This window comes from Staurois parvus, unplaced genomic scaffold, assembly GCF_062004578.1.
Source record: "Staurois parvus isolate SC_StPar_1 unplaced genomic scaffold, SC_StPar_1.0 ptg000209l, whole genome shotgun sequence".
Taxonomy (NCBI): Eukaryota; Metazoa; Chordata; class Amphibia; order Anura; family Ranidae; genus Staurois; species Staurois parvus.
Window position 1 is genome coordinate 11,330,069 of NW_028318005.1, and position 26,439 is coordinate 11,356,507.

The following is a 26,439-nucleotide window of genomic DNA, read 5'->3' on the forward strand; positions in this document are numbered from 1 at the left end:
TGCTAATCATTTAGCCACTGAGCTGCCCATATAAATGCAAAATGCAAAACACAAAACGTGGCAAAAAAGCACTACCATGCATTTCAGAAGATTCTCCATTGAACTCTACTGTAGCAAAAATTCTGCATTTTGCTTTTGAAAAATTCCCTGACCCTTTCCAAAAATGCAGCAGCTCAAAAAAGCGTAGATGTGAACATGTTCCACAGGAAACTATGTTAAATGGACTGCAGTGCGTTTCTGCAAAAAGCACTAAAAAACGCATTGGTGTGAACGGAGCCTAATGCAGGCCATAGACGGGGAGAAAACCGGACTTTTTTTAACAAAAAAACAAAAAATCGGTCGTTCAATAGGCTGACGTTACCACCAACAGTAAAAAAAAATCGGCCGATTTTCGTCCCATCTACGGCTGGCATTTAATTACTTCTGTCCCTGAAGAGAGCCCCGCTATTATATTTGACATTAAAAAGTATTGTGGTTGCAACATTGTATCTATTTATATCCATTTCAGATACAGATGGGGTTTTTTTCAGATACAAATAGATACATTGTTGCAACTGCAATATTTTTTAATGTCAAATATAATAGCGGACTGGAATTCTTCTTTCTCTTCTTCTTCTTTCTCTTCTTATTTTTTTCTTATTCTTCTTTTTCTTATTCTTCTTTTTCTTCTTTCTTTATATTTTTCTTCTTCTTTTTCTTGCAGGTCACGGCTCATGATCAAATTTTTTATCGGTAAAAAGATCGGCCGATTTGCCCATCATTGCCGCGAAAATCGGCCGATCGGCAAAATTGGCCAATTTTTTTCCAAATTAACCGATCAAAAAAATCTGACAAAATCCAGAAAAACAGCCGACCAATTAACCCATTAACGGAGCGAAAATCGGCCGATTTTCAACCCATCTATGGCCTGCATATCTCTATATCTCTTACTCAATGACTGCTGTACAAAAGGAGCTGAGAATATTCGCACAACAAATCGAGTGAATTTTCTCTTCAGCATATCCCTGTTCACATATTGCACCTGATTGGACCAGCATTTCTCATCCTTTTCTCAGTCAGGGACCTTTAGATACAAGTATGCAAAATGCCGCAGCACCCCAGTCTAAAATGTAAAAAAAATAAATGTTACCAATCAAAGGGTAACCTGAGCCTGGAACAATGCACACAACCACCTCGATGAAAGTACCTTCACATCAGAAGCCCCATCATGGTGATTCACCAATCACATCAGAGCCCCCTCTCCCCCCCCCATCATATCATCAGTGTTCTCCATATGTATTAAAGTAACCCTTAAATGTTAGAGTCCCCCCCATCATATGAGAGTGCTCTGCATGTCAGAGTTCCCCCATCATGTCGGAGTACTCCCATAACGTCAGAGTCCCCCCATCTCATCAGAGTTATCCCCATATATCAGAGCCCCCCCTATAAATCAGAGTCCCGCCATCAATCCCCTCATCTCATCAGAGCTTTCCCTATTTGTCAGAGTCCCCCCTATATGTCAGCGTCCCTCCATCACGTCAGAATACCCCCATAAGTCCCCAGTCATATCAGAGTTTACCCCCATAACATAAGAGTGCCACGTCTCATCAGAGTTCTCCCTATTTGTCAGAGTCCTCCCTATATGTCCAAATCCCCCTGTATATTAGAGTACCCCCATAACACCAGAGTCTCCCCATCTCATCAGAGTCCTCTCCATTATTCAGAGTCCACCTTATACGTCAGAGTTCACCCTATACATCAGAGTCCCCCACATCATGCCGGAGTCCCCACATCTCATCAGAGTTCTCCCTATATATCAGAGTCCCCCCTATATGTTTAGAGTCCCCCATCATGTCAGAGTACCCCTATAATACTAGAGTCTCCCCATTTCATCAGAGTTCTCCCTATTTGTCAGAGTACCTCCATAAAGTCAGTGTACCCCCATCTGATTAGACTTCACCCTATAAGTCAGAGTCCCCCATCTCATCAGAGTTTTCCCTATATATCACAGTCCCCCCTATATGTTTAGAGTCCCCTATAATGTCATAGTACCCCCATAACATCTGTGTCCCCCATCTCAACAGAGTTTTTGTATACTTCAGATTTGCCCCTTCATGTCAGATTCCCCCATCACTTCTTAGTATCCCCATCACGTCAGAGTACCCCCATAGCTTCAGAGTCTTCCCATCTCATCAGAGTTCTCCCTATACGTCAGAGCCCCGCATCACATCAGATTCACCTCATCATTGAGTCTTCTCATCACATCAGAGTCCCCCCATCACAAATCCCCCCATCACACAATCCCCCCATCACACAATCCCCTCTCCCCAGCAGAGCACTACCATTTGGCTCCAGCAGGGCAAGCAGAGGGCAGAAGGTGGAACAGGTCTGGGGGAACCAGACTTCTATCCTCGCCTGAGTGCTGGGAGTTGGTCCTGTATGCCGCCTGCTCTGGATGAGTGTCATGAGTAGCCATGGAGCGGGTGGGTTGGTCACCTTAGCACCATATAACACTGTGTGTACTGTCCTAGATCATCATTGGTTGCTATGGTGCTGGTGGTGGGCCCCGTTTGCACCATGGCAACTCATTCCACTGTTCCAGGGCAAACTGCTTACGGCACCCAAGGGAACGTAAACAGCACCCCAGGGTGCCATGGCAGCCCAGTTGAGGAACACTGGATTGCATTGCATAACTCCAGAATAAGAAAATATTGTCTAAATATGAAATACATGTGTATTATTACTTGAATTGTGGTGTGTTTCGTGTATTTCTTCCGGATCTGTGCAGTAATTCAGTGTGACACTTTACCTCTGTGCAGGACCTTCCTGTAATAAAGACCAGTCACTGCTGCTCTTTCCTTGTGCAGGGTGACTGGTCTTGTCTCCGCCCCTCCTGTAGTTTTCTGCAGGCAGCCTGTAGTGGGTGGGTTGTGCTGAACCCCACCCACAGCTCTGTTCTCCGCACAAGCTATGTACAGCACAGTGATAATGTCACCGCTACATTTACAAGGTAATACCTGGGTTTGTAAAGGCATTTGGTGCACAAAAAGTATATAACCTTTATGGCTATTGATGAATTTATTTACATAGAAAGTGTTCCGGATTTCAGCTTTAAATCAAGATGATTATTGTGTGTTTTGTAAAAAGAAAAGTGCTTTTAACATATAATTGAATAAAAGGTTTTCTTTGGATATTATGAAATATTGTTATTGCATGACAGAAAAACAAAATTCTAATGCCACCTTTAACCCGCTAACAATATATGTGTAATAAACACTTGTCTTGGCTGCACACTCTGTAATATTGGTCAACATGTCCCACAAAGCTATTCTTGTAGTAGTTATTGCAGCATGAGATCCCAATCTCCAGTATGGGAAGTTACAAAAATAATAAAAAAAATTAATCATTTGCACAGTCTGTGTAGGATTCAACGCGAAAGAACAAATTCTGTGGAGGTCTTCTCTGCTCCCTGGGGCTCTAGCAGGAAGACCCTCCACCCCCTACCTATAGCACCATGATGGGCAGAAAACGTAGGCTATCTGGAAAAATGATTGTAATTATAACAAAGGCCCTGTGCATATTTTTTGCATATGAAACAAATAACCACTTGACTACCGGGCACTTCTACCCCCTTCCTGCCCAGGCCAATTTTCAGCTTTTAGCACTGTCGCACTTTGAGTGACAATTGCTTGGTCATGCAACACTGTACCCATATGAAATATTTATCATTTCTTTTCACACAAATAGAGCTTTCTTTTGGTGGTATGTACTCACCACTGGGTGTTTTATTTTTTGCACTATAAACAAAAAAAGAGCAAAAATTTTGAAAAAATAATGTTTTTCTCTTTGTTTCTATTATAAAATTTTGCAAACAGGTAATTTTTCTCCTTCACTGATGTGCGGTGATGAGGCTGCACTGATAGGCAGCACCGACGGGCACTGATAGGCGGCACTGATGAGGTGGCACTGAAAGGCGCAACTTATATTATATGGTTTTTGGTAAATCTATAGCAAAATTCTCAAGAAAATTGTATTGTCTTAGACTGGCCATACATTATACAATTTTCTTGAGATTTGTGCTATAGATTTACCAAAAACCATATAATATGAGGTCAAACCTAAACGACACTTTCAATTGTATATAATTAGGCAGGCCCTTGCATTACTAGTTGAAGGTAAATCTAAAGGAAATTGTAAGAAAATTGTATAGTGATAGAACTAAAGGTTTGTTGGGTAACGTTTGTCTTTTTGCTGATGACACAAAGGTGTGTGATAGGGTTGATATCCCTGGAGGTGTTTAACATGGAACATGATTTGGCATTGCTGGAAGATTGATCAAAAAAGTGGAAATTGCAGATGAATGTTTCTAAATGTAAAATAATGCATCTAGGGAGAAAGAATCCCTAGAGAGAGTACAACATGGGCCAGCACTACAGAGGAAAATAACTTGGGGGTACTTATTTCAGATGATTGCAAAATGAGCAAACAGTGTAGCCAGGCAGTGGGGAAAGCAAATATAATTCTAGAATTCATCACTAGAGGGGTCACCAGCAGGAGGAAAGAGGTCCTGATTCCCCTACATAGCTCTTTAATTAGACCTCATTTAGAATGCTGCGTCCAGTTCTGGAGACCTCACTTACATAAATATATTGATAAAATCAAGAGAACAAGTCCAGAGGGCAGCATTTTCACCAGGAAATCAAAATCAAGAACACGGGGACATGACCCTAAACTAACTGGAGGAAAGTTCAAAACTAATCTCAGAAAGTATTATTTTACTGAAAGAATAGTTGAGGCTTGGAATAAACTTCCAGCAGATGGAGTGAGCCAGTCAACAGTAAATAGCTTCAAACATGCTTGGGACAAACATATGTTTCTATCTAATCCTCACTGTGGTGGTGGGTGACAATGATGTTAGCGGATGAAGAGAGATGTTGTGGAGAACTAATACTTTTGATTCACTCAATGTGGACTAAATTTGTTTATAATAGTTTATAATACTATATTTGTTTTTTTTCAGAGGAGGCTTACATCCTTTTCATTTTCTGTGGACTTTCCTTTATGCACAATTTTTTTTAAATATTTCTGTTAACAATTATTGATCATTTTATTAGTTTTATCAGCGCAAAACGTATTATTGTATTGCATGTAATTAGAGAGGATATGCTCTTATGTGTTCGCTGCTGTCTTTTAATTTATGTACAGTTTTGCATAGTTTCCACCTTGTTTTATTGACTAACAAATAGTAGACCCTTTAAGATGACCCGCTTTATATAGTACAAAATAATTTGCCCTTAAACATCTGTCATTGAACTACTGCAAAGGGTCAACTGTCATTTGATTTAATTTCCCTCAATGTAAGGCTGCACAGAGTCTGCTATAACTGTCAGTTGACTTTTTTTCCTCAGCAGGGGCGGACTGACAACTCATGGGGCCCCTAGGCAATAGGGGATCATGGGGCCCCTGTGTCCTTGCCAGGGGTGTATTTACCACAAGGCAAACAAGGCAGTTGTCTAGGGCGGCATTTTTCAGGGGGGCAACAACATTTTTCAGGGGGGCAGTGGCATTTCTCAGTGGGGCAGTGCCATCCCCTGAAAGAAGGAAAGGAAGAAGGGACACGCGCAGCACGGGGACCAGGTGGGATCTGAGAGAGGCTGCGGGCTGCTTGATGGTGTCTGCAGAGCATGACTCTTGTTCCCAGGGAGCTGTGAAGGTGGGTGTCTTATCTCTTGCCAGGGTGGGGGGGGGGGGTTTGCCAGTGTATGGGGGGCGGTGGTAGTGGAAGGCTCTCTCACGTGGGGATGGGCGGGGGACTGGGGTGTTGTTGGTCAATGTCAGGCTCTCTTCGTGGGGAAGGGGGGTGTTGGCTGGTGTCAGGGTCTCTCCATGGGGGTTGTGTTGCCTAGGGCAGCACTAAACTTAAATACACCACTGGTCCTTGCCCAAACTCAAAAAAGCCTATGAAAAAGGTACCAGGGGCATCTCATGGGGCCCCCTACTGACCCCGGGCCCTCGGGCACTGCCCGAGTTTCCAAATGGTCAGTACGCCCCTGTTCCTCAGTGATCTCTTGTAAAGAGTCTGTCAGTTGAGGTTAGTGGAACTATAGGCAAATTAAAAAATGACGCATGCTGCAGTCTAGCATTAGGCTCTGTTCACAACAACGCATTTTTTAGTGCTTTTTGCAGAAACGCACTGCAGTTCATTCAACATGGTTTCCTATGGAACATGTTCACATCTATGCTTTTTTGAGCTGCTGCATTTTTGGAAAGGGTCAGGGACTTTTTTAAAAGCAAAAAGCAGCATTTTTGCTGCAATAGAGTTCAATGGAGAAGCTGCTGAAATGCATGGTAGTGCTTTTTTGCCGCATTTTGCATTTTAATTCTGCCCAGCAACAAAACAAATTCCACTTCAAAAAAAAAATAAAGAGCTGGCTTGTAAGCAAGGATTAGTACCTCTTTTAGCGAGACACCACCCCTGGGTGGGTACTGTGGATTGGGCCAGCTTATCTCTTTATAAGCAGGGTCCCGGAAGAACCATAGTGGGTTGACTGGAAGTCTGCAAAACAACACCATGTAGGTACACAGTCTGAGTGGAGCATGCCCCTCAGGGTAGGCCTAATATAGGCCCCAATGAGAACCCATCTCAGGAAACCAAAGGATGAGATAAATGGAAGCATTGTTAACTTTGAGTTTGAACTGAACAGTAATGCTAATGTCTGATGAAAAGAGGAAGAGGTGTACGTGTGTATGGGGAAGAACTGAGCATAGTAAAGCATTCAAAAGGCTGATTGTGTGGACATTCTTCTATTCCTGGAGGAGGGTATTTTGGCTGGGAGCATGTAGTTAATCAAAATGGCTGAACACATTTGTTGTACAGGTGAACGATACCCCATCTCGTTCGTGTTGCAGGAGTATGATGAGAGGTGCCCTGAGCCAACATGATTGTTGCTGGTGGCGAATCCGGTCCTTGATTATAAGCTAGGTACATTTGGCTCTGTCCTGGCTGCCTTGAGTTCTGGCCTGACTGGTTGGGCTGAGATTTGCTCTGGTTGGCTAGGATCGGCCCATCAGAGCAATATATTATTTAGTTAGGATAGCACAGCGGTCAGGAGTAAGTAATGCAGAGTGCAGAGCAGGGGCGGCTGACAACTCACGGGGCCCCCGGGCAATAGGGGATCATAGGGCCCCTGTGTCCTTGCCCACACTCAAAAAAAGCCTATAAAAGGTACCAGGGGAATTTCTTGGGCAGTGCCAGAGTACTCAAATGGTCAGTCCGCCCCTGGTGCAGAGTTGAGTAACAAGTAATGCAGAGTGCAGAGGTCAGTAGGAAGTAATACAAAGTGCAGAGGACAATAGGAAGTAATACCGTGTGCAGAGGTTTTCAAATCTGACAGATAGTACAGGGGGGACTTCTCCCCATATTATGTCAGAGAAATGGGGGGGGGGCAGCGGGCGCAGCTACAGCTATAGGAACATGTTACATGTTTCACCCTAAAAACAGGTGGAACATGTAACAAGTAAAAGGTGAACCTATCCATTAAGCTCAATGCTACCTTTTTAACAACTACTTTCCTTTGCTTCAGCAGGCAAAACATTTAGTATAGTGTGACCTTTTTGTTAGATAAAGTGGATGTGAACTAGGTGCAAAAGCTGGCGTCCAGGGAGACCAGATATAGTGAATGCAGGGTCTGGGGAGACCGGATATAGTGAATGCGGGGTCCGGGGAGAACGGATATAGTGAATGCAGGGTCCGGGGAGAACGGATATAGTGAATGCAGGGTCTGGGGAGACCGGATATAGTGAATGCGGGGTCCGGGGAGAACGGATATAGTGAATGCGGGGTCCGGGGAGACCGGATATAGTGAATGCGGGGTCCGGGGAGAACGGATATAGTGAATGCGGGGTCCGGGGAGACCGGATATAGTGAATGCGGGGTCCGGGCAGACCGGATATAGTGAATGCGGGGTCCGGGGAGACCAGATATAGTGAATGCGGGGTCCGGGGAGAACGGATATAGTGAATGCGGGGTCCGGGGAGACCGGATATAGTGAATGCGGGGTCCGGGGAGACCGGATATAGTGAATGCGGGGTCCGGGGAGACCGGATATAGTGAATGCGGGGTCCGGGGAGACCGGATATAGTGAATGCGGGGTCTGGGGAGACCGGATATAGTGAATGCGGGGTCCGGGGAGACCGGATATAGTGAATGCGGGGTCCGGGGAGACGAAGCCGACCCTGATTCCTTTTTTCCTCGTTGCTACAGACTGGGGGCTGAAGATGAGAAGAGGACTTTCATTGGTAAGGCCTTTTATCACCTCTAAGACTTTGTGTACATGGGAAGTACAAGGAGGTTATATACATGTGGATGCAGTGCTACAAAACATCTCCTCCATATGTGATATATGATGGGTATGCAAAAAAATTATAAACTATAAAATTAACGCACAAAAACAAAACAAATAAAGATAAAAATCCACATGGTGTTAAAATTACCAAAATATATGTACTATTAAATCCTAATGTTTCACCATCCTCAGAACATATTTATTCAGTGTAAATCCAACCAAATATCATTAGTCATGCAACAACAAACAGTTAATAAACACAATTTTGTGTGGAACTACAACACACCTCCCCCCATTACAATATATGACATTATAAAAGTCCTATATGGTGTTAATTAAAAGTCCAATAAAGTGCTTAATAGTGACACGTTTGTTATGTTGATCTGTTTTGTTTTTGTGGGTTTATTTTATAGCTTAGAATTTTTTGCATACCCATCATATATCACATATGGGGGAGGTGTTTTGTAGCACATCCATGTGTACATAACTTTGATTGGTTGTATCTCTTTTTGGATATGATTTTTAGGTGCTGGCAGCCACATGTTAGGAGTTTGTACACCATAGCGCTGGACCTATTGCTATTTATCAATAAAAGGGGGTGCCCAAATTCCATTCTCTATGCCCTTTGAGCGCCCCTTCTACTTCTCCATGTCATAAGGATGGATCTCAGCAATTCTTAGTAGAGTGTTACATTTTGCAGTCTTCAATGTTACCTGTAATATGTGGCCAGAGAGAGAAGTCCCTTAAATATCATGTCTACCCTATTAAAGTGTTACTAAACCAACAACAGTAAAATCAGTCTGTATATGCAGTAAAGCATGCTTGTTATACTCACTGTGGAACCCAAGGGGTTAATCCTCCGCATTGCTTACAAAGGATGTTTGATCCTGTCTTCTCTGATCCTCCCCTTCTTCTACTGTCCCCAATCCATCTGCTGATAGTACAGATCCTTGGGGGCATGCTGCACATGCTCAGTTTGGTGAGTTTTATTTTCTCTGGGAGAGTGCATGTGATTAGCACAGGGCCAATCAGCACTCTCCAAACAGAGGGTTAGGGGTCATGCAGCCTCATAGGACAATCAAGGGTGAACTAAAACTCCTCCTACAAGCTTTAACCAGTGCTCAGTCGGACACTGATAGAAGTCACAAGACTGCTCTAACTACTGATGAGAAAAGGTATTTAGCAGTTTATATTTATTAAAATAATTGCATTTCTATGTTGTGTGTACTGTGGGAGACCAGATATAGTGAATGCAGGGTCTGGGAAGACCAGATATAGTGAATGTAGGGTCCTGGGAGACCAGATATAGTGAATGCAGGGTCCGGGAAGACCAGATATAGTGAATGCAGGGTCCGGGTAGAGCGGATATAGTGAATGCGGGGTCCGGGGAGACCAGATATAGTGAATGCAGGGTCCGGGGAGACCAGATATAGTGAATGTAGGGTCCTGGGAGACCAGATATAGTGAATGCAGGGTCCGGGAAGACCAGATATAGTGAATGCAGGGTCTGGGGAAACCAGATATAGTAAATGCAGGTTTCGGGGGAGACCAGATATAGTGAATGTAGGGTCCTGGGAGACCAGATATAGTGAATGCAGAGTCCAGGGAGACCAGATATAGTGAATGCAGGGTCCGTGGAGAGCGGATATAGTGAATGCGGGGTCCGGGGAGACCAGATATAGTGAATGCAGGGTCCGGGGAGACCAGATATAGTGAATGTAGGGTCCTGGGAGACCAGATATAGTGAATGCAGGGTCCGGGAAGACCAGATATAGTGAATGCAGGGTCTGGGGAAACCAGATATAGTAAATGCAGGTTCCGGGGGAGACCAGATATAGTGAATGTAGGGTCCTGGGAGACCAGATATAGTGAATGCAGAGTCCGGGGGAGACCAGATATAGTGAATGCAGGGTCCGGGGAGACCAGATATAGTGAATGCAGGGTCCGGGGAGACCAGATATAGTGAATGCAGGGTCCGGGGAGAGCGGATATAGTGAATGCAGGATCCGGGGAGACAGGATATACTGAATACAGGGTCTGGGGAAACCAGATATAGTGGATGCAGGTTCCAGGGAGACCAGATATAGTGAATGCAGGGTCCGGGGAGACCAGATAAAGTGAATGCAGGTGTTGGGTTTAGTAACACTTTAAGAGAGTGTTAGAAAGCCAGGTGGAATATTTCCACAAGCCACACAAGTGTTGAGGGGTTCTTGAGTCCAGCATAAGGTCTAGTTGCTGTGATATCCATTGTCCTCTGGGATGGACACCATCAGTCAGTAAACTCTGAGACAAACCCTAAATGGGTGACCATCAAGGCCCCTTATGTATAGTCCTTCTTTTTTCTTCAGCTGTCACTCTGTTTGGTCCAAAGTCAGGATCTGTAGACGTAATGGTCTGTTCTACAGCACAATACTACAGTATATGGGAAATATTTCTGTGTAAGATTTTATAACTACCAAATTACAAATAAAATAATTATAAAATCACAACACATTCTTTCTAAAATTTCACTTTGCACAATAAATATATCCATTTCCGTGGGAATTTTAACCTTTAGAAGATTTCTGGCTTACGGCTGCTCGGAGTATTCTCAAGAGAGTGTCGGGAAGAAGAAGCATTTCGGCTACAGATACAGAGATCATCGCGTTGATCCCGGAGAATGCAACTAATCCAAAGAATGAACTAGGTAAAAACAGATCCCAACATGTTGGCATTGGACTGATGTAAAACGTACCTGTCACCAGATAAATAAAAACAGAAGAACATATAAAAATAAAGAAGATGGTGGCCAAAAACAAGTGTTTTTCCGTACATTGCCTGAGAATAGACATGTTTATCTCGAGTATGGGAACTGCTGGGCCTGTTTTGAAAATATTGGTTCCTGGTGTCATTGAAGGGTCTCATTTATCCAGGCCATGGTATAACTAGTAGTAGTCACATTGCACCTGAATTGTTCTGTAATGTTGAAGACATTTGTAGCTTCTACAAGCCACTTCTTCAGTTCTACCGGATGTTAGGAAGATAACCCAGCATCCATACGCACAGACATATTAATCCAGGTAACAAAATCAAAACAGGGCACACTCTCTTAGTGCATTGACGTAGTACACCAAGAATTTAATATAAAGCATAAAAATGCATACTCACAAACCGATGGGGGATAAAAACAGACAAGAAGAGTCCATAATAACAGTCCAAAGTGACGATAGACCCTTAGTGAGGTAAGCTAACGCATTTCAGGAGACGAACTCCCTTCATCAGAGCCAGTTACCATGAAACGTGTAGATGTTGATTGACCAAGAACAGGATGGGAGGTGAGAAAAGATGTGATACTTAACTAGAACTTGGTGGTACCACAACTTTCCCATCTCCAATCCAGTTCTTGGACAATCAACATCTATATATTTCTTGGTAATTGGATTAAGGTGTCTGTGCTACTGATGTAGGATTAAATGTTGGGGTATCTTCCTGCTAACCATTGGAGCTGAAGAAGTGGCTTGTAGACGCTACGAAATGTCTTCAACATTGAAGTTCAGCTGAATATGACTTACTACTACTAGTTGTAGTTCCCTGGCTGTACCTGGTTCTAATACCTTTGAGTCACTGACCTGCTGTATAATGTTGGAATTCCTTATCTCTTGTTCCAGATCAGTGATTCAGAAAGTATTAAAATGCTTGTAAACCACAGACATGAACTATGAACAAAGCATATCCTTCTATAGTGTGTACTCATTTCAGAGCACTAAGTGTCATTTCTGTCTTCTGCATTGTTTTCTGCTATCAGCATGAATCGCTTCTGACAAATTTTCCTGACACCAAAAGAAAAATGGTGACAGGGGAGGGACCTTCAGTTGACAGCCTCAGCTCTGTTCCTTTGAGTTTTCTGGAGGGTGGTGTCTTTTCCGTCCAATCAGTTCTACAGAGCTCTCCTCACTGAGCTCTGCAGAGTGTAACTTCAACTCTGCACCCCCTTTTTTTATTTTTTTTTTAACTCAGGCTTTAAAAAAACTGGACTTTGAACTGATACAGAGAAGAGAATACTGCAGATAAACAGGTACAACTTATGTACAACATATGTAGGAGGATTTGTATCACCAGAGGCCAGTCACTTCACTGGGTATATGGAAGGGTTTACAACCACTTTAAAGATAATGTATCAACATGACAACTATTCTCAAGGAGATAGTCAACAAGGGGAGCCCCCATACTTTTCCCCTAACGAGGTCACTTTAGATTCACTTGCAGTTCAAACTCACAATTGACCTAAACACTGCATGCATATTTCTATTATGTTGCCATTCTGAATGAGGTAATTGAATTGTACTATAAACCATGTGATGACCCAGGTGGGACTTGAACCCACAATCTCCAGCTCTGGAGGCTGATGCCTTCTCCCAGGGGCGTATATACAAGGCAAACAAGGCATTTACCTAGGGCAGCATTTTTCAGGGGGGCAGCACTGTCCCCTGGAAGAAGGGACTGAAGAAGGGACACATGCGGCATGGGGATCAGGTGGGATCTGAAAGAGGCTGCGGGCTGGTTGACAGTATATGCAAAGCCCAACTCTCATTCTCAAGGATGTCCAGAGCTGTGAAGGCGAGCGTCTTTCTCTCTCTTGCCAGGTGGGGAAGGCGGTGTATGGGGGGCAATGGTAGTAGAAGGCTCTTTCAGGTAGGGGGGGCAGGGGTGTTGTTGGTCAAGGTCTCAGGCTCTCTCCACCACGGTGGTGGGGAAGTGGTGTTGGTTGGTGTCAGGCTCTCTATACAGGGGGGGGGGCGATTTTTGTGTTGCCTAGGGCAGTACAAAACCTACATACACCACTGCCTTCTCCATTAGGCCACTGGGCCAACTATAGGGAAGCTATGTAACGCCGCAGTATCTTTCTGCAGTTTCTGTGGACCCCTTGACGTGCTATAGGTAATCTAGGTCTATTGAGATTCTTGCTGTTAGGGAGATTGCTGAAAGATACCCTCTAAAAAAAATTGGAGCAAACAAAAAAAATGTCCTTTTGCCCATAGCAGCCAGAGAGGTTTCATCTCTTTTATCGTAGATAAGAAAATGAAAAGAGGAACTTGATTGGTTATTATCTTTCACACCCCTGCCCAAGCTCTACTTGTATTTTTCTCTAATGGAGAAAGCATGAGCTCTGGAGGCTCTTTTAGGCCACTGGGCCCACTATAGGGAACCTATGTAACTCAGCAGTATCTTTCTGCAGTTTCTGTGCACCCCCTGATGTGCTATAGGTAAGCTAGGTCCATTGAGTTTCTTGCTATGAGGGAGATTGCTGAAAGATACCCTCTAGAAAATGAAAGAAGGAACTTGATTGGTTATTATCGTTCACACCACTGCCCAAGCTCTACTTGTATTTTTCTCTAATGGAGAAAGCATGAGCTCTGGAGGCTGATGCCATCTCCATTAGGCCACTTTGCCCACTATAGGGAACCTATGTAACTCCGCAGTATCTTTCTGCAGTTTCTGTGGACCCCTTGACATGCTTTAGGTAAGCTAGGTCCATTGAGATTCATGCTATTAGGGAGATTTCTGAAAGATACCCTCTAGAAAATGAAAGAAGGAACTTGATTGGTTATTATCATTCATACCACTGCCCAAGCTCTACTTGTATTTTTCTTGTTTTCTTTTTGTCTGCAGATGCCAAAAGAACAAATAAACATGGAGGACGTTTGTCAGCTCAGGTGATCAGTACCGCCATCCAGGCCTGTGAGGCCTACCTGAACAGCCTGGAACATGATGACATTGACATGGAAACATGCTCAGCTTCCATCATGACAGATACAGCGTGGGAAGAATTTCTGCGTCATTATTATCAGGTCATCCAGTAAGTGAACACCCAAGGAATCATTTATGATGTAATTTTTTTTTTTACATCCAAACATGATGTCATTTTTATATTATCAGACATCTGGCGTGAACTCAAAATTCCAGGCAGATATAAAAAAAAACATTCAAAATAAAAATTATATTATTAATGAATAATAATATTTAGTGCTGTGCTCCCGTGCTAAATTAATTATATAAAAAAATTTGCAACAGTGATTATCAGTTCATAATCAAACTATATACTCAAAAACATATTAAAATAACAAAAACAATATAATATAATAGCCTTGATGCAAACAATTTGTGTGCTAAATGAACAGTCCTCTTGATAAATCCAAAAACTCGTGTCACCAAATGGGGAAAAACACCGATGAATATTAATATATATTGCGCTCACCTCCAATTTTTCCCTGATATATAAATAGGCAAAAAACACTTTTTGTCCTGACAGGACAGATGAAAACTACTCCTGCTCCAGATCTCTCACTCAGCTGGTTGCATGTTGTTGTATGCTAATGATCCACCTGGTGTCTCTCCACAATGCTGCTTAACCTCCCTGGCGGTTTTCCCGAGTGTAGCTCGGGGTAAAATTTCAGTACCACAAGCGTTATCCCCGAGCTACACTCGGGCTTACCATGCGGCGCTGCATAGGGAGTCCGTGCAGCACTTACCTTGTCCTTCGTTCCCTCGATGTGTCCCCTGTAGCGTCCCCGGCCATCTCCTCCGGCCGATGCCGGCATCCGGCTTCTGTGTTCCGGTTCCCGTGACGTCGGGACATACGGGCGCCGCCAGCGGAGGGAAATTTAAAAAATTTAAAAACCGTCATTTTATTTTTTTCAATTTTACATAGTAAAACATTGCTGTTTCATCCCATTTCACATACATATTGTCCCTAGTGCTTTGTCCTGTGCCCTGCCTGCATTTTCTCTGTTCTTTCTGCCTGGAAACTGAGAAACGTCCATGGCGTCCAAAAAGTGTCCCTTTACGTCAAAAGCGGTTTTAGATCAGCTAGAGAACAGCGATAGTAAATCAGAACCACTTGCAGAATTGAATGATAATGATTTGTGAGGAAATTTTCCTAAAAATTACAGCCTACAATAAAAAACTATTTCCATGCGAAAAAATGGTACCGCTTTCAGCACAAAAAATCGGAAAGAATCATACCGCTAGGGAGGTTAATAAGATGGATATGGAAGGATTCCTCACTCGCACCTCCAGGGCTCTATTTGTCTATATATCCCCTCCAGAATATTCTGATCACTGGAGCTGGGTGTAAGGTGCCACCATAGCATGACTTCTGTAGTACTGAAATGGAGCTGAGTAACTTCACCAAAAAAAAAAATATCACTTGATTTTTATAAAAAAAACATTGTTTAATTCTGGGAGGTATTCATTAATAAGTTAATACATTTTTTAAAATGCAACTAGTGTAACAACCTGAATATGACTTGGTAGCGGCCTCTTGCGGTCCTTGTTCAAACCTAGAGGTAGGAATAGCCGTAGGAACACTTCAGGTGTGCTGCATGCAAATATACTAAAAGGGAACAAGATGAGAGGAAGAGCAAGCAGGAGGATGATCTCAACAGTCTGCTGCTATCTTTATCCAATCAGTGGGATAGGAGTAGAAAGAGGACATCACTGTATTTCTGAACTGTAAGTGGCATATTCACCTGGCTGTGATGTATGATGGGGCTGTGTCAATCTTTGGACTGGACAGACAGATAATAAAAATGCATCAGAATGGAAGAGCAGGTTGAAGTGTTTCTTGACTAAATAAAGTTGTTTAGGAGATGAAGGTTTGCAGTATGTTGTCTTGCCTCGTAGAATATGCTAGCAGAACAAGGTAACAAGCCCCAATGCTTGGTCATGACTGGAATGTGTAGCTTGGGGGATGGGTGAATGGAATCATGGAACCGGAAATACCTACCGTAACATTATAATAGTACAGTATGTTCTGGCTGTTAAATAATCACTTCCTATCTCATTGCAGTGATGGAGCTGTGATAGACCAATCGTCCTCCTATGTGGACCAGTGTGATCATGTTTTAAGACGATTGGCAGACATGAACCCACAGCTGGACATTGAAGGAGACAGAAACATCTGGATTGTTAAACCGGGTGCCAAATCCAGAGGTAGAGGTGAGAGAACAAGAATCACATGGCCTTATGTCCTACCATACCTTGCCATACTGGCGTACCCAATCCATTTTGTCTGGAAGTTTCGTTTTCTCTGCCACAATTCATTACATCAAAAGAGTCAGCCCACCTAAGACTAATTTATTGGTTAGGAATGGAGAGTGGTTGATGTTGGAGTATTATATGCAGCCAATTATTATCTAGCACCTCACAGACCCTGAAGAGCTAGTAGTCAACATGTGTCAAGCGCCTATGAATCTACTTTAGAGATACACTCACCAGCTACTTTATTACGTACACCTTGCTAGAACCAGGTTGGACTCCCTTTTGCCTTCAGATCTACCTCCATTCTTTGTGGCATAGATTTAACAAGATGTTGGAAACATTCCTCAGAGATTTTGGCCCATATTGACATGATAGCATTACGCAGTTGCTGCAGATTTGGCGGCTGCCCTTCCATGATGCGAATCTCCCGGTCCACCACATCCCCAAAGGTGCTTTATTGGATTGAGATTTGGTGATTGTGGAGGTCATTGGAGTACAGTGAACTCATTTTCATGTTCAAGAAACCAGTTTGAGATGATTTGAGCTTTGTGACGCGGTGCATTATCCTGCTGGAGATAGCCATCAGAAGATGGGGACACTGTAGTCATAAAGGGATGGACATGGTCAGCAACAATACTCGGGTAGGCCATGGCTTTTAAACGATGCACAGTTGGTACTAAGGGGCCCAAAGTGTGTGAAGAATATATCCCTCACACCATTACACCACCACCAACAGCCTGAACTGTTGATACAAGGCAGGATGGATCCATACTTTCATGTTATTTACACCAAATTCTGACCCTACCATCTGAATGTCGCAGCTGAAATCGAGACTCATTAGAACAGGCAACATTTTTCCAATCTTCGTTTGTCCAATTTTGGTGAGCCTGTGCGAATTGTAACCTCCGTTTCCTGTTCTTAGTTGACAGGAGTGGCACCCGGTGTGGTCGCCTGCTGCTGTAGCGCATCCGTTTTAAGGTTCAACGTATTGTGCATTCAGAGATGGTCTTCTGCATACCTTGGTTGTAACGAGTGGTTATCTTAGTTACTGTTGCCTTTCTATGATCTCAAACCCCAGTCTACCCATTCTCCTCAGACCTCTAACATCAACAAGGCATTTTCGTCCACACAACATCCGCTCACTGGATATTTTCTCTTTTTCGGACCATTCTCTGTAAACCCTAGAGATGGTTGTGCGTGATAATCCCAGTAGATCAGCAGTTATGAAATTCTCAGACCAGCTTGTCTGACACCAACAACCAGGCCACATCCAGAGTCACTTAAATCCCCTTTCTTCCCTATTCTGATGCTCGGTTTGAACTTCAGCAAATTGTCTTCACCACATCTAGATGCCTAAATGCATTGAGTTACTGCCATGTGATTGGCTGATTAGTAGTTTGTGTTACCACACAATTGAACAGGTGTACCTAATAAAGAGGCCGGTGGAGCACATGGAAGAAACACAGGAGCACATGGAAGAAAACTGTGCAAACACAGAGAGCAGATACAGACTCCATGCAGATGATTGGGACCTGATAAGAACTGCACCCTAGACCCTAGCATTGCAATACTGTACAACAAAATAGTTCTAGTTGTTCCATATGTGTTGAGATCATCCAAGTTACAGGCAGATGGATGCGGTTGGCGGAATCTCTAACATGGTTGAACTTCCTTGTCCTGTCATAATTATGAAATACCATCTTGACCTAAGGGCCAGGAACCCACCGCATGCTATGACAGAGAAAGAAAAAGCAGCCATGGAACAGGGTCCAGACCATGGCCCCTTCAGGCCTCATGCACACAGGGGCTTTTTGCAGCTACTTTTAGGGGCGTTTTCAGCCCTCCATGTTATCCTATGTATCCATGCACACAAACATTAGGAGCTTTTAGTGGCAGTAGTGTTTACCAGCAGGAAAAAAAACCCATGGCCAGTGCGTCCAGCAGCAGCAGCGTTTTGTCAGAAAAATGCTTGATGTGTCTAAACGCGTATTAATGATAGGCGCTTATAATTCTCGCCAATGAAATGGGTTATCGCCAAAGCACTTGACACCTGTAAACGCGCCTAAATGCCTGTAAAACTGTTAGACACTTTGATAAGAGTCAGGCGTTTTTTTTGCCAAAACGCAGCTGCCAAGAGGAGGAGCTTTTTTAAAACGTCCTGTGTGCATGAGGCCTTAACGTGTAATTTTAGATATACATAATGAGATGGCACCACTCCCACCCTGCTAAATTCCAGAAAGTTTTCAGGCCATCTAGGAGATTCAGTCACATACGTGAGTTTTTGGTCTTCCTCAGGATGTCATCCCCAGTGGAGTTGACTAGTAGTTACCTGATCTAGTTCCAAGAGAAACCTCCCACCTACAGTTCCTTGAAAAAGAATTCATACCCCTTGAAATTTTCCACATTTTGTCATGTTACAACCAAAAACGTAAATGTATTTTTAATTGGGATTTTATGTGATAGACCAACACAAAGTGGCACATAATTGTGAAGTGGAAGGAAAATGATAAATGGTTTTCACACTTTTTTACCTTTACTCTGATAACCCTAACTAAAATCTAGTGGAATCAATTGTCTTCAGAAGTCACCTAATTAGTAAATAGAGTCCACTTGTGTGTGATTTAATCTCAGTGTAAATACAGCTGTTCTGTGAAGCCCTCAGAAGTTTGTTAGAGAACATTAGTGAACAAACAGCATCATGAAGGCCAAGGAACACATCACACAGGTCAGGGATAAAGTTGTGGAGAAGTTTAAAGCAGGGTTAGGTTATAAAAAAATATCCCCAGCTTTGAACATCTCACGGAACACTGTTCAATCCATCATCCAAAAATGGAAAGAGTATGGCACAACTGCCAACCTACCAAGACATGGAAGTCCACCTAAACTGAAAGGCTGGGCAAGGAGAGTAATAATCATAGAAGCAGCCAAGAAGCCTATGGTAACTCTGGTGGAGCTGCAGGGATCCACAGCTCAGGTGGGAGAATCTGTCCACAGGACAACTAATAATCGTGCACTCCACAAATCTGGTCTTTATGGATGAGTGGAAAGAAGAAAGCCATTGTTGAAAGAAAGCCATAAGTCCCATTTGCTGTTTGCGAGAAGGCATGTGGGGGGGGGGGGCACAGCAAACATGCGGAAGAAGGTGCTCTGGTCAGATGAGAACAAAATTGAACTTTTTGGCCTAAAAGCAAAACGCTATGTGTGGCGGAAAACTAACTCCGCACATCACCCTGAACACACCACCCCCATCGTGAAACATGGTGGTGGCAGCATCATGTTGTGAGGATGCTTTTCTTCATCAGGGACAGGGAAGCTGGTCAGAGTTGATGGGAAGATGGATGAAGCTAAATGCAGAGCAATCTTGGAAGAAAACCTGTTAGAGTCTGCAAAAGACTTGTGACTGGGGCGGAGGTTCAGCTTCCAGCAGGACAACGACCCGAAACAACCAGCCAGAGCTACAATGGAATTGTTCCGATCAAAGCATATTTATTATTATTATAATACATGATTTCTATAGCGCCAATAGTTTGCACAGTGCTTTAGAAAATGAAGGTAGACTATACAGTTACAATACAATTTTGTTCAAGAGGGAAACAGATGTGTTAGAATGGCCCAGTCAAAGTCCAGACCTAAATCCAATGGAGAATCTGTGGCAAGACTTGAAAATTGCTGTTCAAAGACGCTCTCCATCCAATCTGACAGAGCTTGAGCTATTTTGCAAAGAAGAACGGGCAAAAATGTTCCTTTCTGAATGTGCAAAGCTGGTAGAGACATCCTCAAAAAGACTTGCAGCTGTAATTGCAGTGATAGGTGGTCCTACAAAGTATTGACTCTGGGGGGCTGAATACAAATGCACGCCACACTTTTCACATATTTATTTGTAAAACATTTGGAAAACCATTTCTCATTTTCCTTCCACTTCACAATTACCGTATTTTTCGCTCCATAAGACGCACCTGACCATAAGACGCACCTAGGTTTTAGAGGCAGAAAACAGGAAAAAAAAATTCTGAACTAATGGACTGCAGACATAGTACAGGAGATGACCAGAGACTGCGGACACAGTACAGGAGATGACCAGAGACTGTGGACACAGTACAGGAGATGACCAGAGACTGCAGACACAGTACAGGAGATGACCAGAGACTGCAGACACAGTACAGGAGATGACCAGAGACTGCAGACACAGTACAGGAGATGACCAGAGACTGCAGACACAGTACAGGAGATGACCAGAGACTGCAGACACAGTACAGGAGATGACCAGAGACTGCAGACACAGTACAGGAGATGACCAGAGACTGCAAACATAGTACAGGAGATGACCAGAGACTGCGGACACAGTACAGGAGATGACCAGAGACTGCGGACACAGTACAGGAGATGACCAGAGACTGCGGACACAGTACAGGAGATGACCAGAGACTGCGGACACAGTACAGGGATGACCAGAGACTGCGGACACAGTACAGGGATAACCAGAGACTGCGGACACAGTACAGGGATGACCAGAGACTGCGGACACAGTACAGGGATGACCAGAGACTGCGGACACAGTACAGGGATGACCAGAGACTGCGGACACAGTACAGGAGATGACCAGAGACTGCGGACACAGTACAGGAGATGACCAGAGACTGCGGACAGCACAGGGGATGACCAGAGACTGCGGGCATAGTACAGGAGATGACCAGAGACTGCGGACAGCACAGGGATGACCAGAGACTGTGGATAGTACAGGGGATGACCAGAGACTGTGGACAGTACAGATGACTGCTGACCTTTGGGGAGGGGGGGAGCGGGTACCTGAATTTGACAGATACCCGCCCCCACTTCCGCGGAGTTGTTCTTTCATCTTACCTGTTTCTCTATCCAGCCGCGCGCTGTCTTCCCGGCTTCTGTAATGGTGCTCGGCATGACAGCCGGGTGCCCAGTGCGCATGAGCGAGAAGCACTTGCGCTTTGTGATTGGTCCGGCGGCTTTGGGATCTGTCATGTGTCCCAGGTGCCGCCTTACCATTCACAAAAAGCACCGCTTCTTGCGCATGCGCACTTGGCACCCGGCTGTCATGCCCACACTACAGAAGCCAGGAAGACCGCGCCGCTGGATAGAGGAACGGGTAAGATGAAAGAACAACTCCACGGAAGTGGGAGCGGGTACCTGTCAAATTCAGGTACCCGCTCCCCCTCCCTCTCCAAAGGTCAGCAGTCATCTCTATAAGGTCCCGCTGTAGAGCTGAGCGGCCGGCCCGGTATTCTGACACGGCGGCAGTGGAAATACCGAACCGGCCGCTCCATATTCGCTCCATAAGACGCACTGACATTTTCCCCCCTTTTTTGGGGGGAAAAAAGTGCGTCTTATGGAGCGAAAAATACGGTATGTGCCACTTTGTGTTGGTCTATCACATAAAATACCAATCAGACACATTTACATTTTTGGTTGGAACATAACAAAATGTGGAAAATTTCAAGAGATATGAATACTTTTTCAAGGCACTGTGTATAAGTGGACCACCACTTCTGAAAGCTATCAATAACATCAGTTACTTTTCACTTCTTGCACTATAAAAGACCAGCAATGGAGAACTGTGGTAACATCTTGATTGTGTTACAGGCTGCAGTAGACATCCCTCAATACATTGGGATAAATTTGCTGGTTGAAGGAGCCATGGTGAAAAATCCACGTGTCCCTCTTCCAAGACAACCCACTAACCTTGTCAACCCAGGCATGACTCACCTGATCAACCACCAAAGATCTCTCTCCATGGTGCAAGCCAAGGTGTCAACAGCAACAAGCTTTGTTGGGCCTCATGATACCACCAGACACCCACCCGCCATCCCATATTCAACATTCAAAGCAAATTATCGTACCAAAACACTGCACACCTTGAACAGGGCAAAAACCACAGTCATAGATAAAGAAAACAAAGCAACGACAGAAGCTCGGTGCGGATCAGAGAGCGTAGAGTTGGTCAGGCTTTCTGAGAAGTTTGGTGTTGATCACAAGAACACAAAATCGCTCATGCAAGGAGTAAGCACAGCAAAAGTCATACAGCTTCACCAACGTTTGCTTGCCACTCCTAAGCTGTGTGTTTCGGAAAAGCCTTCTTTAACAAAACACCTGATTGGGCAGAAAGATGCATCACGTTTGGATCTGAAGATTACAAGCCTTGACTCAGGAGAAATACAGCTTCTTAAGAGGGTGACGAGGGCAGGTAAAGAGATCTGTCATTTATAAAACATACACTCATAATTTGTCCAAGAAGGAGTTTAATTGGTTGATTGCTTCTAGTTTTTAAAGCGGAGCTCCACCCAAAAGGTAAGTTCCGCTTTAAGGACTGCTTCCCCGCTCCCTATTAAGGATTAGTACCTTTGGGGGGTGGGGGGGAGCGGGTACCCGAATTTGACAGGTACCCGCTCCCATTTCCGGTCCGATTGCCTAGGCGATCGAAAGCGGAAGGTGTCCTCCCTCCCTGTAGTCTTTTGGGACATGTGACAGGTCCCAGAAGACTACAGGACCATTCAGGAAGCGCAGTGCTACTCGCACATGCGCAGTGGGTACTCGGCTGTGAAGCCGCAAGCTGTCACAGCCGGGTGCCCACACTGAAGATGCCGGCCTCCTGGAATACAGGACAGCCGGTGAAACGGGCTACGGGGGACACACCGCGGGACCGAGGGACAGGTAAGTGGCTGTTTTTTATTAAAAGTCAGGAGCTACAGTTTTTGTAGCTGCTGACTTTTATTTTTTGACAGGGTGAACTTTAACTGGATAGTACACTTTTAATGGCGATCGCTTTTCCATTTGACGTATAAGGGCTACCCAAGGGCTGTGGTAAAGCCAATATCTCCAACTAGACATGTATGAATCATTTCATTACAAATTGAAATTCCGACAAAATTTTTGTTATTCAGAGATTCAGATGTATCAGAATCTCTGAATCACAATAGCAAATTTCAACAAATGTGAAAGAATTATAATGAAAACAACGAATGCTTTCGTATTCATTTGTTTAACCCCTCGCCCTCCAGAGGATTTACCCCCCCTTCCTGACCAGGCCATTTTTTCCGATACGGCGCTGCATTACTTTAACTGACAATTGCGCGGTCATTCAACACTGCACCCAAATGAAATTTATGTCCTTTTTTCCCACAAATAGAGCTTTTTTCCGGTGGTATTTGATCACCTGTGCGTTTTTAGTTTTTTGCACTTTAAACAAAAAGACCAACAATTTTGAGAAAAACAATATTTTTCACTTTTAGCTATTAAACATGTCCAGTAAAAAAATCAAAAAAATCAAATTTCGTCATAAATTTAAGCCAAAATGTATTCTGCTACATGTCTGGGTGGTGATCAGCAACTTATAGCGGGACTGCAGCGAGCATTCTGGGGGGGAACTGATTAACTATAGTAAATGTAGATCACTAATTCTCCCCAACTCTTTTTAAGCACACTTCACCTCTACCCTTAGAGGTGTACAAATATAAACATAAATATGCTCAGTGAAAATTAATAAATGAAACCCTTCATTAGATAATAATTTCAAATTAAAGTCCAAAATCTATATGAAAATAATTAAAAAATTGAAAACCGAAATGTCCAAAAAAAAAAAAATATATATATCCAATATCCCAATAAAATAAATAAATAAATACGTGTAGTCCAAAAATTGATTCAAGTGTAAAAACTCTCCGCTGCTTGCAAAAACTTGATTACCTCAAAAAAAAAATATACACAGTGCATTATCCTTTATAAATCAAAAATTTACATGTGAAATCACTCCAGTAATATTCACCCAAGTGAAAACAAGTGTATATATCAAACCACATACACATGCAATATACAGTGCAAAACCATGCATGTGAAACACTCTACTGTGCTCAAAAACTCATAACACAGTGCACACTTCTATCAGGGTAAGGAGTGAATACCCTTACCAATATTCAAAACAATTTATGCTTTGATCTCAATCCACAGAAATTGCCTGATGATATAAATCCTCTTGCAGATGTCCTCAGGGTTTGCTTTGATCCTATAACACTGTATGGATCCTTCCACCCTAGCAACTCAGATATGTTTCCACCATATACGCCAGTCAGATACCCATATATAAGGAACAAATCATAGTGTAATACTGCCACATACTAAGATCCAAACTTTTAATCATACTGCTTACATTAAAAACATCTTTCCATCGCATAAAGCATATAGAAACCTTTCTGCCATCCAGGATCCAGGAGAGTCCTAATCGCAAGTACTTTAACTGACAATTGCGCGGTCATTCAACACTGCACCCAAATGAAATTTATGTCCTTTTTTCCCACAAATAGAGCTTTTTTCCGGTGGTATTTGATCACCTGTGCGTTTTTAGTTTTTTGCACTTTAAACAAAAAGACCAACAATTTTGAGAAAAACAATATTTTTCACTTTTAGCTATTAAACATGTCCAGTAAAAAAATTAAAAAAATCAAATTTCGTCATAAATTTAAGCCAAAATGTATTTTGCTACATGTCTGGGTGGTGATCAGCAACTTATAGCGGGACTGCAGCAAGCATTCTGGGGGGGAACTGATTAACTGCCACTGATATCCCCAGTGAGACTAATACAGTAGTTAGTGCTAATAAAAAAAGCACTGATACTGCACTAAAGGCACTGGGCAGGAAGGGGTCATTATATGGGGCGATCAAAGGGTTAACTGTGTGCTGTTTCATATTATGTGCTGTGTGGGTGCTTTCAACTGTAAGCACACTGCTTTGCATGGCTCTGCACAGACATTTCCCCCCATTTTTTTTTAGCTAAAAATATGGTATTTAATGAATGAATCCAACATGAAACAAAATAAAAGAAAAAATTCCTTTCTTCTGAGTACTCTACACTAAACTGAGCATGCTAGGTGAGGTTGATTATCTACCTCACGGGTGTCAAACTGGTGGCCGTCCAGCTGTTGCCAAACTACAAGTCCCATGAGGCATTGCAAGATTGACAGTTACAAGCATGACTCCCAAAGGCAGAGGCATGATGGGACTTGTAGTTTCGCAACAGCTGGAGGGCCGCCAGTTTGACACCCCTGATCTACCTATAGTGTACTGACATCTTTAACAGTCCAATCTTTAACAAACTCGTGCAGACTCCACCTCCACAACATCGCCAAAATACGCGCGTTCCTAACCCCAGAAACCACTAAACAGCTCATCCACTTCCTCATCATATCACGACTCGACTACTGCAACTCCCTCCTCACTGGCCTGCCTCGCCGCTGGCTATCCCCGCTTCAGTCCATCCTGAATACGGCTGCCAGACTCATTCACCTTTCCAACCGCTCCATTTCCGCCACCCCCCTCTGCCAATCCCTCCACTGGCTTCCGATTGCGCAATGGATCAAATTCAAAATCCTAACAGTGACGTACAAAGCTGTCCACCATACTGCCCTGAACTACATCACTGACCTAATATCCAAGTACCACCCAGCACGCACTCTCCGCTCGTCACAAGACCTCCTTCTCTCTAGTTCCCTGGTCTCCTCCTCCCATGCCCGCCTCCAGGACTTCTCCAGGGTGTCACCCATCCTCTGGAACTCCCTGCCCCAACCCATCAGATTATCACGTACTCTCCTCTCCTTTAGGTGCACCCTGAAAACCCATCTCTTCAGGGAAGCCTACCCCACCCCCTGCTAACTTGCCGACCTCCTCCACTCTTCCTACCACTCCATCCCCCACAGCTATCTCCTCCTGTACCACCATCCCCTCCCTCCTAGATTGTAAGCTCGAAAGAGCAGGGCCCTCGATCCTCTCATGTTTTGCATTGTATTGTTATTGTTCTGTCCCCCTTTGTAATGTACAGCACTGAGCGAACTATCGGCGCTTTATAAATACTGTATAATAATAATAATAATCTTGAATGTTAGTGTCCAGATCCTCCTGTAGGTGGCAGTATAGCCATAACATGGAATTTAGAGCTGTGTCCCTAATAGAACATATAGAAAATGATGCTGGTATCCCCTATATGTAAAATAGACCTTGTTACTAAACTAACCTTCTTTATCATGCAGGACTTGACTCCCATCGGATGCCCTGCCTGTTCTGTAAGGGAATCTCCTCT

At 43.7% G+C, this 26,439-nt stretch overlaps 1 protein-coding gene across 1 annotated transcript; it reads left to right on the forward strand.

The window, feature by feature from the left end:
* The first annotated feature begins 21,920 nt into the window (after positions 1-21,920).
* Positions 21,921-22,580, forward strand: LOC149461169 (tubulin tyrosine ligase 3-like). Its single transcript, XM_089678803.1, has one exon. It carries the CDS (start codon positions 21,921-21,923, stop codon positions 22,578-22,580), a length of 660 nt encoding a protein of 219 aa, XP_089534929.1.
* Positions 22,581-26,439: the final 3,859 nt, after the last annotated feature.